The 19,692-nt window shown below is 34.7% G+C and overlaps 1 protein-coding gene across 1 annotated transcript in view; it reads right to left on the bottom strand.

The window, feature by feature from the left end:
- KYNU (kynureninase) overlaps positions 1-19,692 on the bottom strand; it is a 110,576-nt gene that overhangs the window by 65,051 nt on the left and 25,833 nt on the right. Inside the window, 4 exon segments of the mRNA XM_030326644.1 lie at positions 2,448-2,523; positions 3,727-3,798; positions 5,352-5,413; positions 13,828-13,910. Coding sequence (XP_030182504.1) covers positions 2,448-2,523; positions 3,727-3,798; positions 5,352-5,413; positions 13,828-13,910 — 293 coding nt within the window.

Here is a 19,692-nt window from a genome sequence, read left to right as displayed (position 1 = left end):
TCACTTTGATGGAGCACCTGGTGGCTCAATCAGTTAAGCGTCAGACTCTTGACTTTGGCTCAGGTCATGATCTCATGGTCCTGGGATCAAGCCCATGATAGGCTCGCACTGAGTGTGGAGCATTCTTCAAATTCTCTCTCCTCTCCCTCTCCTACATGTGTGAGTATGCAGGCTCTTTCTCAAAACAAATAAACATAAAAAAAATAAAATTCACCTTGAACTTTTCCCACCTAAGAACAATCAAAGACAATTTTTTTTCAGATTAATGGTCTTCAAAAATCTGACAAGAGAGCACAATTTTGGTATGGTTTTTGTTATAAGAAATGATAATAAAATAGTAAAAAAAATGTTTATAAAAAGTCTTTGCAAAACCCTACTCACTTGAGTTTTTTCTTCAGTTTTTCAATTAATCTTCAGTATCTCCATACCTACGAATTGTTTTCTCCTCCTTCCCATCCAGTAAAGTATCAGAAAGTACTAGAAGTCCATGAAATATTAAATGGCGAAAATTTCTTGAAAATTATTATTTCATTTATCAACCTATCACAATATTTTTTCCAGGATAAAAAATCCTTATAGATCTTTCATCTGAATATAACCTAATCAATATTTTCTGTTACTTTAAGGAGAAACTCTCCTCCACATTGATCTAAGGATCAAGATCCAAAAATGAAGGGAAATATCAATAAAAGTCAATATTATCAAGGTTAGTTTTCCCTACTTATCCCCAGCTAAGACTAATTATTGCTTACTTAGAGAAAATGGCTAATTAATTTAGATTTGGTCTTGCAAACAACTTGAGCAAAAAGAAATCAGCTAAATAAATACAAAGTATCTACTTGTCCTAATCATTCTTAATCATTCATAAAGTTTTTATGAATTTTCTACTGTGCTAAATCTGACATAGTTTTGAAGTCAAAGTATAATTAACTCCATTAATATCTGAGGGAAACTCCTTAAGGTATTCATAAATTTTCCTTCAGTTATTTTAATTTTTGGTAACTGTTGCTATTTGTCCATTACTATGTCCCATGTTAGGCATATATATCACAAATACAGCACACACTTTAATTTCTACTAGAAGCTTGGAACTTGTTTACAAAATTGAAATCTATAAAAATGGTATCGATGCTGAAATCTCTAAATTGTTAACTGATGTATACTTTATATGTAAAAAGAATGATTTCAGTAATTGTAAGAAAAATTCTAAGTAAAATTAATAGCATGGTAATCCAAAACCTTTTTCTGGGAAGAATCTAATATATTTGTCCACCATAATTTCAAAAAGAAGATTAATAGAAGTATTATATATTAACAATCTACATATTTGAGGATTCAGTATAAAGCAAATAAGAAATATATTTTTTAATGGCAGAATGTGGTTCTCTCTGATGTTGAATTTCTCTAATCTCGTAATGCTAAAGAATGCTCCCAAGATTATGATTAACTCATGAGGTTCCACAACACTTGTCTCTCTTAACATTAAAACGTCTGGTAAATTAGTGGCTATATTCATTTTTAGTAGAAATTAGCAATTTTTATATGAGGTATGAAATAGATATGCTGTCACAGGTATGAGAACTTTCCATTCCATTAATTTATTGCATGTTGGCAAATAGAACTAAATGGAGTAGATTTTAATTTCTCAAAGTATTCTGAATTGAAAGAAATAATTGTTCAACATTGGCTTAATAGCCTGGGAGCATCATTTGTGAGACCTACAATTTATTCTGTGTAGATCTCTTGATGCCAAATTACACAAGCTACAAGGTTCATATGTCAAATTCTGTGCAACTTAGCCTTACATACATCTCTATTAATGTAAAGTACACAGTATTTTAGATCGTAAACATATGTCAAACCTGATTAGGTATTTCCTTTGTTACCTGTTTAAATATGAAGGTATTGCAGAGAGATAAAGTAACTATCTCAAAGTCCCTTGCCCGATAAGTTGATGGGTCTGGGATTTCTGTGGAGTGTATTAGCCAGGCTGAAAAGCCCAAGTCCTTTCCACTAAACCATATCCCTCTCTACACCTGCTTTGAGTCAAGCACAAAGGACAACATCTGATACTTAGAGTAAAAAGAGATATTTCAACAATATCATTTTAAAGGCATCCATAAGCTATGGCGCTTGAAACTGAAAATGAAATATGTAATTTGCCATCCTTTCCATCTCACTGAAGAATATGAGAGACTCTAGTGGTATTCAAAGGAAAATAGTTTGCTTGTAACATGACTATCCCTTGAAACATGAAAATAAATACACCTCTTAGTTAATTCTCCATTGTAAGCCAAATTAGCTAACAGTAACAGAAGTATAGGTCTTTTATATTTTCTTGAAAGTTCTATTAAAGTAATGAAGATAACAAACTTTTGAGGAAACTGAAGAAAAAAAATCAATCCCAAATAGAAGCATAATGAATATTTATTTATCTTTCTCTCATACTTCTCTTGGCTTTACAATCCGCATACTCTTCTCAATGTTAAGTCCATGTAGTTGAAGCTGTGACTCAACAGCATACTGGAAAAGAAGAATGATTTATTAAATCAAGTCCAATGCACAGAAATACATTAAAATAACTCCAAAAAGAGATAATAAAATGACAATAAAAGCACACTATTATATTAACTTTAAGGTCAAGGTTAAAAGTGACTAAACAGAACACATCAGAGAAGAACTGCTTAATATAGTTTATACACAGGAATATGAACATTCCTTGAAGCACTACATTTTTCATCTAGACTTTAGGGTGTTCCAAGTGATTTTTAGAAGATGTTTTGTCACCTAACAAGTCAAAAATGGAGCTTACAAAATAACCAGAGTGAGTACTGTGGACTTGCTATGTTTGAACTAGAGTATAAAAAGTGAGTACTGTGGACTTGCTATGTTTGAACTAGAGTACTTACCCTAAAAAGAAAGGCTTTACCCTAAAAAGAGTAACTAATAAAAGGAAAGAAGATCAGAAATTTCCCTTCCCTGAGCCTACAGGATATGAATGGGAACAGGAAATTACAGGGATCCTGAATTTTTCTCAATATTAGGGTTTTCATCCTTTTTAGTGAAGTAATGGCTATTAATATGATTAAATGACTTAAAATTACAAGATGTGGGTTAGAATAGTTAGCAGTGATAACAGAAAGACAGAAATCAAATTTGTCTAGCACTAAATCTGAAACACGCAATACACTTTTAGTTGTGTCTCTGTCTGGAACAATCAAATTTCTTAAAGTAGCAAGATTTAATGAACAACAAAAAAAATTTTTAATCTTTAATAAATATTTTTTTCAATAATAAAGCAGCAATAATTATGCTAGCATGCTATCGACAAATAAAAGTTTATATCCTTATTCTATGTAGCTGAAGGGTTAAGCACTGGGGTATGTATTGATTTGATTTCATAAAATAAAACAGCAACAAGAGTTAATAAAACATTTATAACTGCACTTGATTTAAACCAGCAGTTCACTCAATGTTTTCAAAAAGACTAATAAATCAATGTTCCTATTCAATCCTTTCCTCCCCTAACACATGTTTTACTTGAACAGGAGGAAAAAAAAAAGCTACATTCTATATTTTAAAAATGCCTAATCAAAAGCACTTGACAGATGTTTTTATTGTAAGATTACTTGGAAGAGATTAGTGAATAAACATTCAAAACAGGCAAATGGTGTGCTCCTCTAGGAAGAGTAGAAAGAATATAAATATAATTTGAAGAATCCTTACATGATCTGAAGGGAAGGCTTTGGCTTCCAAAAGAATCTTATACCGTTTTGGTGTAGGCTTAAAAAATGATAGCTGCAATGAAATGGATTTATTGAGAAAAGCATTAATGCACAATTTATACCTGTGTTCATTGTATACCACATTACTTAATTACACATCTCCAGCATTACTTAATTACACGTCTGCATGTCTATCAAGGGTACCTCTGCCAATTAGCCTTATTTCCAATGAATTACAAAAAATATAAAGGTATTGGTTCATTACATTTATCAATGGAAAAGCAAATTTGGGAGACAATGTGAATCAGATAAAAACAAATTCTCAAACTTTACTTAAATTTTAATTGATAAATTATCTTCCTAGTGCTTTTAATGGTGATTTCTCTATCATGAGGCTGAAATATCATGTTCTATATAAATCTTATTTATATTGATTTATCTTAGGCTGTTGATTTGGTTTCTGGTACATAATATTTCCACTGCTTTATGATTTTATAAGATTTTATTTTAGGTCCAACTAAAAGTACCTCAGGCCTGACATGAGACATTTGGCATTTTAGAGGCACCAGGGAGAAGTGGCTTATTTGTTCAGGGGGCCTTTCTTTCCCCCCCACAGTTCCTAGAAGATAACAATAACAACAATAGCAATGGAATGATTGCTGCTGTTAACTCAGTGTTCATCATTGGCCAAGTGCTAAAGCAATTTTCACATATCACATTTCACCCTCGTGTATACCTGCAAGGTAGGTACTCTTGTTCTCATTTTCACAAAGGAGAAAATGAAGATTTAGAAATCACTAAAATCTTGTCCAAGGTCAAACAGACATTAAGTTACTTAGCTAAGAATCAAACCCCAGGGCGTCTGACTTAAAACTATGCTATTTACCATCATGTTTAACATAATTCATGAACATGTCCCTCTGGGGATATTTCATAATCATTTCTTCATTTCATTAAAATAAAATATTAATATAGTCATTGTGCACCTTGGTTACATAGACACGTTTCCAAAAACTTGCTTAAAAATGAAAATATTTTTCAAAGCATCAAGCAGTTACTATAGGCACCATATTCCAAATCAAGAATATATTGACATCTTAAGGTATACATATTTATTAAGTACTTAGGCAGTATGAAACACTTTAAATACAGTAACTCATTTAAGGTATTAGATCCCTTTTCTCCAAGCTAGTTTATTTTTTTAATTCTTTTTTAACCTACTCCTCCAAAATTAATATACAAAAACATAACTGATCCATAATCCCACCCTGCTAACGTCCAGCATACTGGAAAACTCTTTCTGAAAACCTCAGTGTTTGCTGGCATTTGCACATCATTGTTTTGTGTGCTTGCAAGCAGTTTTGCTTTTAACCCACTGTGACTTTTATTCCTTATGTTCTGAGATAAGAACTGTTCATCATTTTAAAGCTCTTAGCAAGAGTCAACCCTCCCATGATTATGAAGAAGCCTTTCTATCACAGTCCAGCATTTCCTGGTAAAAATGAAAATAACCTCACAACTTATTTTTAAATAAGTAAACCACCAGATGCTCATGAATTAAAGATAGAAAAATGTCAGATTCTACAAATGAGTGTATACTAAACATTGGTGGGAAAGGAAACTTACCAGTAGAAGATGTAAATTAACAGTCAAACCATTCATTAGGGCTATTTCTTTCTCATTGGCTCCTGCAGAGTAAACATATCATAATTTAGATTTTTGTATTCATGCTAAAGTTACTTGGAAAAACAAAGTAGGAAGGCTTTGCTCCTTCATGCTTAATGCTTTTAGAGATAAGGACATATTTGATGTGTCATCACAAAGAAATGGAAGTTTTCCCGCTTGACTCATTTTGCCAAATGATATCTGGACTCACATGCACATAGCTAGCTAAAATTATATTTACTTTTTGATATAGTAAATAATAGCAACAAAATAATGAAGCATTTGCTTTTTCCTGTAAACTAAAAATGATTTATCCTATTATCAGGTAGTTTACCAAATTCCCACAGAGTACATTTTTGTGGTAAGTGTATCTCGAAAGAAATCAAGGCCAATCACAGGTTTAAAGCTGGTTGTTTCAAATGTCCAATTAAAACGCACCTTTAATAAAGACAGCTAGTTTGCCAAACATAATTCACTGTTATTGCAGTGAGACATATAGTAGTTTATAAGACAAAAGAGCTAGGAAGCAAAATACAAAGACCTAAATAGCTCTGGGATTTATTCATACACACCGAGATACAAGATAATTAATATAGATAGGTATCATCTGGTGGAGAACACATGCAAAATTAATATATCCACTACACAATCATAATCTGATCTCATTCTTAGTAAGGAGGGTTTGAGTGCTAGAAATAGACCTAGAGACAAAACATATATTGGATCCTGAAGAACTCAGAGTAATACAACAACAATAATAATACTTCCTTATTTTTAGTTCTTATGATGTCTCTTAAAAGCAATTAGACCTGTGGAATAGGAAAAATCTATTTAACCACCACTGACAAAAATGGGTGCCTTAATGTTTGTAAAGCTGTATCAGGTGTTAGAGAACATGTACAATACAAATCCCATATTTCATATCCAAAGAGATATTTCTGTTAGAGTTCCATTTTAAAAGAAGAGACAATAAGTACAATAATTAATCTAATTTATAGATAGATTTTAGGATAAATTCACTTGAGGAGAGGCCACTAGAAATAAGTTTATAACTTAGAAATTTATATTTCAACACAGTCATCTAGTCAAGAAAAACTTTATGTTGCATTTAGCAGATAGATTTCTCCATTTGATCATTTGATGTGCAAGGTTGGTAAACAATTGGTTAGAGAAATATCCCTGGTCATTTAAGGTGAACAGCGTCTGAAGTCAAGAGTCAGTGAGACCAATCTCATTCTACATTCCTAGCACTAAATAAAATTTGTCCTAGACATACAAGATAGATATGAATATGATAACCTTATGTTGCATATAGTGGCATATGTCTTCTCCTACAATATGAAAATCCTTTGGAAATATGTAAGATAAATGCTGCCAGCTTTACTATATTTGTTTCTTTGCATTATGGTATGATTTTTTACTGTTATTTCTAAAACAAAACATTATCTAAGATATCTAACGTGATATTATCTTTAATTCTCTGAAGCTAATTACATGCATCATTTCTGAAAACCATTTATTTCAAAAAATATTTTGGCAGGAAAAGTGAAAGGAGAAAAGGAAGGAAAAGTAATATAAAGAGAGAGGAGATTTCATAGATACAGAAGCATCTGAAAGAATGTAATGAGAAGAAAAAAGAATTCAATAAGTTAGTTACCACAAAATGAAAACAAAGAAATAGAAGAGGCAGGAAGGGAGGGAGACTTTCTGATGAAGTTTAGACATCCTATTTTTGCTTAACAATTACACTCTGATTAAAATGACTGTAGATTTCTTGAAAATTTTAGTCCTCTAAACAATATAGTGTTCATTGTGGATAACCCAATTTTTTTTTTGTAAAGAATGTAATGAACCGTTTGTGCTAGGCACAATTAATGTAGACATACACTTGACCCTGCTTCCAGCCCACCCCAGCCCCCACTTTCAATGATACTAATGGTTGGATCAATTCTTTGTAAATAATCCCTCACTGTCTTGAATAATTTATCTGTCAGGATGCACAAAAATTATCTCATCTTAGAACACTCCAAATTCAACCAAGTACTCCACAAAAAAGATCTCCTCACCTGCTAGTGAACTTTGTGAAGGAGACAGTCTATTTAATGTGTGTGCATATGTATGCAGGTATATGTGAGGATGGTGCAAATATTAAAGTTTCAGAACATTAATGGAAATGTTTATTTCAAATATAACCTAAAAGCACTGAAGAATCAAGGGTTCTTAACATCAAAGGACCACAAATCAGACTTTTTTTTAAGCATGTTTTTAAAGGAAAATTTACCTATTTGACCTATCTTTTGATTAAAATTGCATTTCTGAAACCAACAGTTGTTCTTCTAAGATATTTCAGTATCATCATCATGCCATAAGAAAATTTTAAAAATTAAACAAACTGAAATTCTTTCAAGATGGTTTTCCTTGTTCTTTTTCTTTTTCCTAAGAGCTTTTTTTGAATTAATGTTGACACATCAAGAACTATCCGCATTGCAGGGTAAAAACATTTTTAAACTTCCTGAAAGCTTATCAAGATTTGAAAATCTTTACTTTAGAAGATCACTCTTAGAAAAAAAGAAAGTTTCAAGATTACATTGGGAAGCATTGTCTACATACATTATCAACTCCCTGTAAGTCAAATATAGGAGGCTGATGTTCATTACTAGCATTTCCCTGCATGTTTCTAATTTTAGTTTAATTTCAAATATTTTGCCAAGAGAAGATGATAGGGCCCCCAGCTGGTTAGTGTTTAATAAGAGGATTCATGATGGATCTCCTACCTGCCATCCATGTTCTGTATAATTTATTAAGCAGATGCAAATGTTATTGTGGATTTGCTTATTTATAAGGTTTGTAGTTAGGCTAACTCTCAGAACTTTCCATTCTGTGTTTCAAGTAGTAAATTCCTGCCGCCTCTGTAGGTAGCTAGTGCATGGTTAAGGATTTGTAACTGGAGACAGCTTCCAGGGATTATTGCTTCTCAGAGGGTCAACCATGAGTTTCATAAAGCAAATTTATGTCCACATTACAACATTTTTATAAGCTGAAATGCATGTATCTAGCCCTTTGTGATTTTTATGCACCCAGGGAAGAATAGGCTTAATAATAATACTAATAATATTCTTCAGCAATTCTATTTCTAGCATCTTGATAATGTGACATTAATTATAAGGGGAATTTACTCCATGTTTTGCAAAATTGTTGGCTCCATATAAAATGTTTTATTAATAGTTTTTCTGCTCATCTAAAATTGGAATTCTTTTCTATGTCTATGAAAAAATATAGGTGCTAATTGTCTCCTCCTCCTCTCCAACTACTCTATCAATTTGTACACGTAATAATTTTTATTACCCTCCTGCTACTTCTTTTAGGGAAATTTTATGGTGAAATAAAGGCTGTGGTTTTAAGAACCTGGAAGATTCTATCATTGCCCCAACTATACAACTTGTCTGTTTGCTCATGACACATTTAGGTAGCTGGGCAACTAGCAAAAATAAATTTGACTTCCGCTGCTCTTTACTGTGCTTACCATATAATTATTTTAATTATTTCATGATTTATACAACATCTACTTCCAACCAGGATTTGAGGTTTCTTTGGTTACAAAGTGAGGGAGCATAAAAAATAGCATTAGAGTACAATATATGCAGATGAGAACAAACAAAAACTGTTAAATGTTTTTGTTACTTCCAATTCAGTCAAATTTTCTCAGAATTTCCTAGGAATCCAGGCAAAAAGGGAACCTGGGTGGGATTTGCAACAAACAAGATAAATACAAATATATGTAAAAACATTTTCTAAAACGATCTATTCCTAATAAAACAAACAGTGTGAACTTATTCATTTTTCAACTTGTCTTAAGAACCATTTCTCTAGGGGCGCCTGGGTGGCGCAGTCGGTTAAGCGTCCGACTTCAGCCAGGTCACGATCTCGCGCTCCGTGAGTTCGAGCCCCGCGTCGGGCTCTGGGCTGATGGCTCAGAGCCTGGAGCCTGCTTCGGATTCTGTGTCTCCCTCTCTCTCTGCCCCTCCCCCGTTCATGCTCTGTCTCTCTCTGTCCCAAAAATAAATAAACGTTGAAAAAAAAAATTAAAAAAAAAAAAAGAACCATTTCTCTAATATACACAATTGAAAAAAGTAAAGAAAATTGAAGGATAATAGTGACTAAAACTTTTTTTAAAAAAGTACCAAGTTTTAAAAAATATCATAATACACATTTGTAGACACAGTCAATTCATATTCCTTTGGTCAATAAGAAATAGTAGAAATATTTCTCCTGAAAAACACAAATTGTAGAGAACAAAACAGACATGTAATAAAATCACAATTAAACTAAAGATCACCTTCATTCACTGACATTTCAAAAGAAATTTTACAACGTATTTGTCATATGAGGCTTGAGACTTCAATAAGACTATCTACCTTATGTAAATCATTTATTATATATACTATATATAATAGTTACTTATGATATATACTAACAATCATATATAAACAAAATACATAATGTTTCTTGAGCTCCATGTCTACAAATGTGACTGTGCTCATTTCAAGAAGTAATTGTTATCTTTTACAACCCATATCATTAGGATCAACTGTCTATAACTCAGTTAATACAACATTAAGGACAAAACCACAAAAAACAAAGAAGTTTGTCCCATATGTGTGATAACTTTGTATGGTATTTCAAAGACACAGAAAAATCCATAAAAGTAGAGTTGATAAATATATATATTTAATTTTTAATACATTCAATCCTTTTACTTGTCTAAATAAATCTGACTAGTTAGTGGGCTTTTTTTTTTTTTTTCATTTTCCTTAGTAATTATAATGAGAGGTGGCTTGTTTAAAATTTCAGTGATTGCTGTGATGCATTTGCTGGGCAACAAAATACTTGCATATTTAATAAGTTTCAACAGACCTATAAACTTTTAAATGGTCAAAGGAAATCTTTTTGCAGGGTTTATTGGCTTCATAAATAAATCTCACAAAATAATATTACCTTCCCACTTGCCTGGCCTGTATATAAATATCCTAACTTGTCTTTAGAGGATGATAAATATTAAGCACAAAACAACAGGATTAGAATGCAGTTTATGTTCTGAAAGCAAACCTCGTAAAGAAAAAAACAATCCACAGCTAAAGAAAACATATATGCTCAGGTCAAATTAATCCAGGATTTCTTCAGGTTTTTTTTTTATTTCTATGTTAGACATTTGAATGAATATAATTAGCTTCTAAAAAAAATGAACCCATATGGAAGCATTATTGAACAACGATTTAACACATCCTTAAATATGATCAAGGACTTTCCTCCATCAGAATATACACTCCTCTGGATAATGCTGACACCTGATCAAGTGCTCTGTGTTCTCAAGGACCTGATTGGTCTGGTAGGAGATGTTAGGTTTTCATACCTGCCCTGGCTGACCAATATTCTGCCCATGGGTCCCAGCCTCAGGCATTGAGAGCTATGCAGATTCACCCCAGGGCTCCTTGCAAAGGTCTGGATTCAAGCCCTGCACGCTCAGCCTGTCTCCTTGTGCTGCCTCCAAACTGTGTTTCCAGGCTTCCAACTGCTACTTTGTTGAGCAGCGGAGGTATTTCTGGTCTATAGAGATTTCTATTGATTTTTTTTTTTTTTTAGTGCTGCTATAAGTCTGTAAATCTAATGTTTTTCCTATCATTTCTATGTGTTAGGAATAGAAGGGATCCCTTTCAGTTTGTACTTAAATCTGTTATTTTAAATGAGAAGTCAATATTCTGATCCTATAATATAACCACATAAAACAGAAATGTATATGGTATAATGATTACTCAACAATGGCTAGTAGGAAATAGCACTTGCTTTTGCTTGCAACCCTTCTATTTGTTTTCAACTTTATGAATATGTAACACTATTTAACACAAAACTAAAAATAGATTTTCCTTAGAAGTCTGGTAATTTGGGCTACATCACACATGAGTTTCTTTTCCACTGTGCATGTGATGGGGTTTGCTGTAAACCCCATGTGCATGTGCATGTGCATGTGATGGGCCCTACTGAGCCACTGTATTGGGAAAACTCATGTCAGAATCTTTAGGTTGCCCAAATATCACAGAGAAGACGTTAGTAGTTTCCTGCATAGATACTGGATGCTAAGTTAGAACAGAGGCAGGTAAACATTTATTTAACTCTTTTGTTTTCACCAAGGAATTTGTTATAGACTAAACTGTGTCCTGCTGAAATTCCTATGTTCAGGCCTTAACCTCCAGTGTGACTGTATTTGGAGACAGGGCCTAAAGGAGGTAATAAAGTTTAAATGAAGTCATAAAGGTGAGGTCTTAATCCAACAGGACTGATGTCCCTACAAGAAGAGAGACACCAGAGATCTCTTTCTCAATGAGTGTGCACAGAGGAAAGGCCAACTGAGGAGGACACAAAAGGCAGCCACACACAAGCCAGGAAGAGAGTCCAACCAGAAACCAATGCTTGGATCTTGGACTTCTGGCCTCTGTCTTGAACTGTGAGGAAATGTCTGTTGTTTAAACCACCCAGTCTATGGTATTTTGTTATGGCAGCCTGAGCAGAGTAATATAGTATACATATCCTCCCTTTGGAACCTGCTTTTCCCTTCGCCAGAGACTCACCCAGCAGTCCCGGGGGTGGGGGGGGGTGCAAAGGGAGCTGGCACTCTAACTGAATTTTAAACAGACTTACAACACATCTCTCTGTTTTCATCCTATTTTACTCACACTTTTAGAGATGCTTATTGTAATTCCCAAACTTTTGAAGGCTCTGCAGTGTAAAGCAGGTGGCTTTCCATTTTTTGTCATTGAGAGATTAAGATTTGGTTAATTTAATTTCATTTTGCAAAAGCAGTTACCATTTGTCCACCTGCTATCCAACTCCCAAAATGTTGCTATAATCTCCTTTGCTATTCTATTTGTTCTTCAGGGTTTACACTTTATTATTATTATTTTTTTAATTTCATTACAAGTTGTTTAGTGAGAATTCAGTAAAAAGAACACTTAAATGCATGTTCAGTCCTCTGTCTTTAACTGGAAATTACTTCTGTTTTGAAGCACTAGTCCCAATGTTTGTTTTGTTTTGTTTTGTATTTCTTTGTGTTATGTATAGATCATGTATATATATTAATTTTACTTTTTTTTTTTTGGTATTCCTTTAATGGGAGTCCCATGAGGATATCTCATGGGATAAGGGTGTTGAGTATTCTTACTCACTCTTTTACTTACTCACCATTTGTCCTCAGTGCCTATCACAAATCCTGACACACACACAGCAGAGGCTCAATAATTATTTTTTGAACAAACTATTCCTCAGGTTTACATGGTGTGCCAATTGCCATAATTCTTTCAGGTGTAAGTCTTACTTTCTTCACTCTAATTCTACTTTGTCCCAGCTCACATTGCTTTGGTTTTCTGATCACTGACCAAGATACAATTGGAATGAGGCAATAAAGATATTTTTATACTTGTCTGTAGAGGAGTGAGGTTTGAAAAGGCATTATGGAAGTTTGAGGTTTCCTCCAAATAGTTCCAAATAATAGCACTCCAATTGTTTAAATATCATTAATTTTTTGTTCAATGCCGTAAATATCATACAAGATTTCAAGCAATGCTGAATATTTAACCCAATTAAATATTTTTTAAATTTTTTAAAATTTTATTTATTTTTGAGAGAGAAAGAGACAGAGCATGAACAGGGTAAGGGCAGAGAGAGAGGGAGACACAGAATCTGAAGCAGGCTCCAGGCTCTGAGCTGTCAGCACAGAGCCTGATGAGGGGCTCAAACTTGTGAATCAGGAGATGACCTGAGCTAAAGTCAGATGCTCAGCTGACAGACCCACCCAGGCACCACCCCCCCCCCGCAATTAAATAACCTTTTTCAAAATGTTAACATATTCACCATCTAAAACTTTCCTTGAATATTACCTAGAGTACATACAACTCATTTTAGGAAACACATAAACCAAAGAACAGCATCAACCGTATTATTTCTAATAATTCTCAGCTTAACTTGAAATTTATCACCATGGATCAAACTGAAACAAGCCAAACCCTGCTTGGCATTTTAGGATTTTAGCATGTAAAGGTTAGTGTTTACTTTATCATGTATAATGAAGTATTAGAAAATTTAAGTTGATTTTTATGAGATTTATTTAATTACAAATAAATACAATGCATGTGTTTTTTATTGGAGAGTAAATGTTACTGTTAAAATACACAAGAAAAAATAATAAACTATTTTACTTCTGTACTAAATAACCCAGTTATGTTCTCTATAGCCACCAGGTCTCAAAGGTATCCTCACTCTTTACGTTATTGGGTTAAAATAGAAAATCAGGATGTTCTTCAATAAGATTTTTACTTTATAATCTAGGTTTATATCTAAATGGTAATGCCTTTATGATTCTTTTGGGAAAAATCCATTTTGTACTTACCTACAATGTCATTCATAAGGCCTAAAATAGTCTCATCTCCTGTAATCCAAGGACGTTTCCCTATTTCATGACCATAGGCTCCCCTGAAATTGGAAAGGGATATAAACATTATTAGTTTCTTGGAGGGTACTTGAGACTGCCCATGTACTATTCCATTTTTTTCTCTATTTTAGCATCTAAGATGTTCCTTTTCTTCTTTATTTGAAAATTTCAAGACTATTTGAACATTCTACTTGTATACCTGTAAGCATATAGTAAGTAGTTTCTACGCTAAAACATAGCTACTATTTTTTGAGGCTAAAGATTAAAATGATTACGAATTCAGTTTTTAAATACAGCTACAATCTGTAAACTAAATAAGAGTGTATATAACATGACTACACTCATGATGACATTTTAAGTAGATAAATAAACTTGGCAATAATCAAAGCAAACACTGTATCTTGACCTGTTTTCTACCAATTACATCTACCATATTATAGCTCAATTTTATTCTTCTAGTAAGTAAATATCCCCGTTAGGCATAATGACAAAACACAAAATGCCTAAGAGAACTTTAACTTTCAAGAAGTTTCCATCACATGAGGAAGGCAAATACTTTTGAAATACGCAGAAAGGAATTGAAACAAAGAATCAAGGTAGGGAGTGACTTCATGTGCTGTTTCAAACTTGTGCCTTAGGGAACTCTGAATTAGACTGTCCTTAATTCTTTAGGAATCTAAAGACTGCATAAAGTTGTAGGAAAGGCATGTATGTTTTGTGTAGTGCGGTCTGTGCCTGGATCTGAGAGGCTAAGAGAAAAGTTACCAGGTGTACTCACAACTGCAAAGAAAAATCTTTCCCTTCCCCCGCGGTTCCCGAAACCAGCCAGGGCGTGCCCGGTGGTAGTCTGACATAAAGGCGGGAACCAATCAAGTTCTGCTGAATGGTTTGAAATAAAGGCGGGAACCAATCAAGTTCTGCTGAGCGTTCAAATTTAAATGTCAGCCTAAAACAACTCTGTAACCTCAAAAAAATCCCTAACTTGTTTGTGCCTGTCTATAAAAGAAGCTGTAAGATCCTTGCTCGGGGCCTCTTGCGTCACGGCGACGAGTGCGCGAGGACCGGGTTCGAACCTGCAATAAACGACCCTTGCCGCTTGGCTTTGGCTCCGGACTCTGGTGGTTTGTTTTCGGGGGGTCTCTCGAATCGGGGCATATCAGATCTATGCTTGAAATCCAGTGAGCTGGCAGTGGTGACGTGGTAAACATGCTGTCAGAGGTGAAGGGGGCAGAATATGTCCCCCCAAAACATGTCGCTGTGGTGTATTGATTATCTTGAGCTGCAGGCTTAAAAAACAAACAAACAAACAAAAACTGCCAATACAGGGAGAGGTTTTCCCTGAACTCCCTTATCTGCCTGAAGACAGATCCCCAAAAGGAATTCAGCTGTCATCAATCCCCTCCCTGGGAGTTTCATCAACCAGAAAAGATTGACTCTTGTCACAGGAAAGGGGACTAGAAGTCAACACCACATCCAGTTGGGCTTTGTCACAATCTATTCTATCTTTTATCTATTCTCCTAAGGGCTCTTTCATCTTTCCCGAAAATCACTTACTCTCTCCTCTGTGGCCTCTCCTCTTATCCTCCTCCTCTTTCCCTATTAAGATAGGATTTAAGCCTGAATTCTAAGTCATTGCGAGGAGTTCTTTTCCCCCGCAAGTGTCTCCCATGTGTACGTAAGGTATACATGCTAATAAATGTGGGGTTTTTTTTCTCTTGCTGATCTTTTATTATAGGGGTCTCAGCTAAGAATTCAGAAGGATATGGGGAATTTTTTTTTTCTCCCTGAGAGAGGAGGGAGATAACAAGAGGAAAGGACACCTGTTTTTAGCTTTTGTTGATTTGACGGTGTGAATATTCCCTGTGGTCCATTTCTTGGCATCCACAAAATTCCTGAATATCTAATGACTGGTTTTCATTGCCTGGTCACAGCCAATTCCAGGTCACCACTGGTTATAACACTATATGTATTAGAAGCTGATAAGGCCTGTAAAAGCAAAAGTAAATGGGTGGCAATATGTACCTTAAAGGCTTGCAATGGAATAACATGTAACACCCTTTTTCTGACTATTCCCTAACGTAAATCTAATGCTACAACTCCCTTCTTGGGCATGTGGGTTACAATGCAGTTTTTAAACTAATATTTTGATTACCGTATAAACTGACATGAGGGAAGAGGACTTTCTTTGAGGATAAACAGAGACTGTAAGAACTGAGGAGGAAGAGAAGGGCAATTGCTAGCTATTATTCATATTATATACATAGCCTGCAGCTTGCCTCTCTTGACTTCCAATATAAATGCTAAAGACAAAAATCATTATCATTAAATGGTAGTTAAAGGCAGATACTTGGATCCTTTTTTATTTTAATCACACAGAGCTCCGTGGCCTTGCTGATAGCACAATACATCTTATTACATTTAGGTAGTAAAATTCTATGTTCTGCCTCAGAGAATTTATATCTCAGAATATTATGCCACCTACTTCTCACTCTGGTAGACACCGTGGCAATAATCTTTAAGAGTATGTTTCTTCTTGCAATGCATTTGCCATCTCTCCCCCTTTAAAATATCACACACAGAGTCTGCTTCTTCATTTTGTCAGTCTACTAGCCTGGGGTAGTGAAATGTATTTAGGAATTTGTTACCCCAATAAACTCCAACTAAAGTGGCCTGTCTTTATAAAGAGTTGATGTAGATTACAGTGCAAGTTTAAACATATGTATCAGAGAAAACGATGGTATTGCTCTCATTCAAAACTGCCTAAAATACTTGCAGCACAGTTGGAATGTTCTTTTACAAGTGCTGGAAAGGAAAAGAGCGTGGCAAACAGTTCACTCCCCATTGAGGCATAAATCATTCCCCCTGAGTGAGGTGCTCTCTGAGATGTCTATGGAGTGCTATCTGCTCACGAAATTAGATCTCAGGACATAAAAGCCTATTAGGAAGTTAATAGTGGATCCTCTTTGAAATAGGACCATGCTTTAACCATCCTACAAAGTAAAAATTAGCCCAGATTTTTAAAGCTCCTCCCAGCCCCGCCCATGAGTAAATAAATAAGACATTAATGATTGGCCAACACAGATGTCAGGAAAATCTTTGTAACATGTAATTCCATGTACTTTCTTATTCATGCTAAAGGCTGGCAGACTATGCCACACTAAAATTTGCCTCTTTGGCATAAAGAATACCTTGAGCTGAAGGCACCTGATGAACAGCAGGTGTAGGGACTAGATTCCTCTGAACTCCCCCATCTGCCTAAAGACAGGTCCTCCAAGGGAACTCAACTATCATCAATCCTTCCCCAGGAATTTCATCAACCAGGGAAGCTTGACTCTTTTTCCAGAGAGGAGCCTACAAGTCAACACCACACCCAGATGACTTTGTCACAAACTCTCAGGTCTCCCATCTATCCTTCTAAGTGCTTTACATCCTTCCTAAAAATAATTTATTCTCCTCTATGTGGCCTACATTTTCCTCCTCTTCCCCTCTTAAAATGATATAAGCTCTCAAATGTCACCGATTTTTTTTTTTGGTTTTCACTTTTTTTCCTGCCATGCTCTCATGATAATATTAACAATTAATAAATATTAATTATTATTTCTTATTAATCTGTGTGTTGTCAGTTTATTTTATAGATCAGTTGTTGAATGTAGGGGGAGAGCATTTTTCTCTCCTAGAATACACTTTTTTTTTTTTTTTTTTACAGAAACACTTGAATTGAATGAAACTGTAGTGTCGGCAGGAGCATGCCTCTCCCACGTGTGTCACCAGCACCCTCCCTGTACACATTGCCATGTCAAGTCAGGCATTGTCTGAACGCTAGGCGGTTTGTTCCTAATGTGAAATTCAGTGGGCTATTTTCTTAAATAAGTCGACCTAAAATGTCACAGGTCTTAGAAGAATCCCCATAAAGACACAAACTGGGTCAAGTCTTTGCCCCTATGAAAAAGAAAGAAAACCATATACCTAGTAGATATGACAATGAAAAAAAACCTAAAGTATTGTGATTATATCTTAGAGACCTAATATACATTTCTCAACTTACAGTGTGCTCTTTGGGATGGATATATCTTTTTCGTCTAGCCAAACTTTCCCACTATGATTATTAACCCATGTTATTCTCCTTTAATCTGGGCCATTAGTAAATCCATAATACATAAATATGTAATTTTAAATTTCTAAAAAAATTCTGGCCAATCCACAGTATTCAAGCATATTAATGCTGTTTCTTATGGTTATAGCCCCATTTCTGATAATAAATTATCATATGTGAAATGAGACAAATAATCATAAAAATTTTCTATTTCAGAATGTTGAAAATATCTAAATGCTGTCATTTCACAAAGCAGAAATAATTCTCCCAAGTAAAGTGTTATTAATCTACTTTAAAAATCGCATGCAGCCATAATTAGAAGTTAAACAAAATCCACAGAGGTAAGTGCATTATTTTCATTGTTTTGTCTTGAATAACTTAAAATTTTAGAAGAAATCAGTTAGGTCCAAAAATATTTCTTTTTAAAAAAAATTTTTTTAACATTTATTTATTTTTGAGACAGAGAGAGAGCACAAACAGGGGAGGGTCAGAGAAAGAGGGAGACACAGAATCTGAAACAGGATCCAGGTTCTGAGCTGTCAGCACAGAGACCGAAGCGGGGCTTGAACCCACGGACCGCAAGATCATGACCTGAGCTGAAGTCAGACGCTTAACCAACTGAGCCACCCAGGCACCCTGGTCCAAAAATATTTCTAAGTGTGCCTCTATTCTTGACTTTCCTTTAGCAGAATTAATCAAAGATGGTAGCCCTATGAATTATAAAAATCAGGCTGCCTTATCGCCAGTGATGGTTTATTTTGTAGATAGGTAGGTACTAAGTCTGTGATAGGATGTAAAAGATAGAGATACGGACAATAATAGCCATAAGCCAAGTGGCATTTCCTACCTTATATGTCATAAATGGCCAGTCAGACTTGGTATCAATATCCCAGAGCAATATCTCACTTAGGCTAAGTACTGTAATTTTTAGTTACTGCTAAGATTATAATTTTTTAATATATTTTTTCCTGTTAAGAAACTAATTTCACTTTGCATTATTTAGGAACTGTGTAGTTCTCTTTGACTCAGTCCTTCTTGAAGTCTTCCACTGGTCAAGAAGAGAAGAAGGCACTGGCCTGATTTGGTTATCAGCTAAGAAGTAGGGCTGAAGTGGGGTTGGAGAAGGTGAAGAGAAACAGATAATCAGAAAAACTCACCACAATAATGGGAGGCCCTGGACCTAGAGGCAAACCAAACATATGTGGGGGTATTTAGTACAAAAACACAAGCAGAAGCCAGACAAGTGAATAGACCAACAGCCCACCATAGTGGCAAGAAGATTACTTAAATTAAAAGCATGTGAACAAACAGCAGCCTAAGAAACACTAGACTTAGGGAGAACATCCTGAAAATGATTAGAAATATTTTAAAAATATATTCTGATTATTAGAATCTCAAAATAGATATGAAGGGAAGCCAAACCTGAAAGTCAGGAAAAAAATGCAGGAAAATGAAACCAAATCAGATAAGAATTCTGAGCAAGACATTTGGCTCTCATGGAAACTCTGTCTTCTTCTTTCTTCAGTTTCATGCCACTGGTCCTTCATATTGGTAACAGTGCCTCTGTTTCAAGTTTATTTTAACACTGCCTGTGCTAGTACCACAGGCATTAGATAACACTGCAAAGTTCTTTTTTTTTTTTAAGTTTATTTATTTATTTTGATAGAGACAGAGACAGTGTGAGTGCATAAGGGGCAGAGAGACAGGTAGAGAGAGAGAATCCCAAACAG

Source organism: Lynx canadensis, chromosome C1, assembly GCF_007474595.2.
Source record: "Lynx canadensis isolate LIC74 chromosome C1, mLynCan4.pri.v2, whole genome shotgun sequence".
Lineage (NCBI taxonomy): Eukaryota > Metazoa > Chordata > Mammalia > Carnivora > Felidae > Lynx > Lynx canadensis.
Note: the sequence above shows the minus strand (reverse complement) of the source record. Positions and strands in the feature narration are given on the sequence as shown.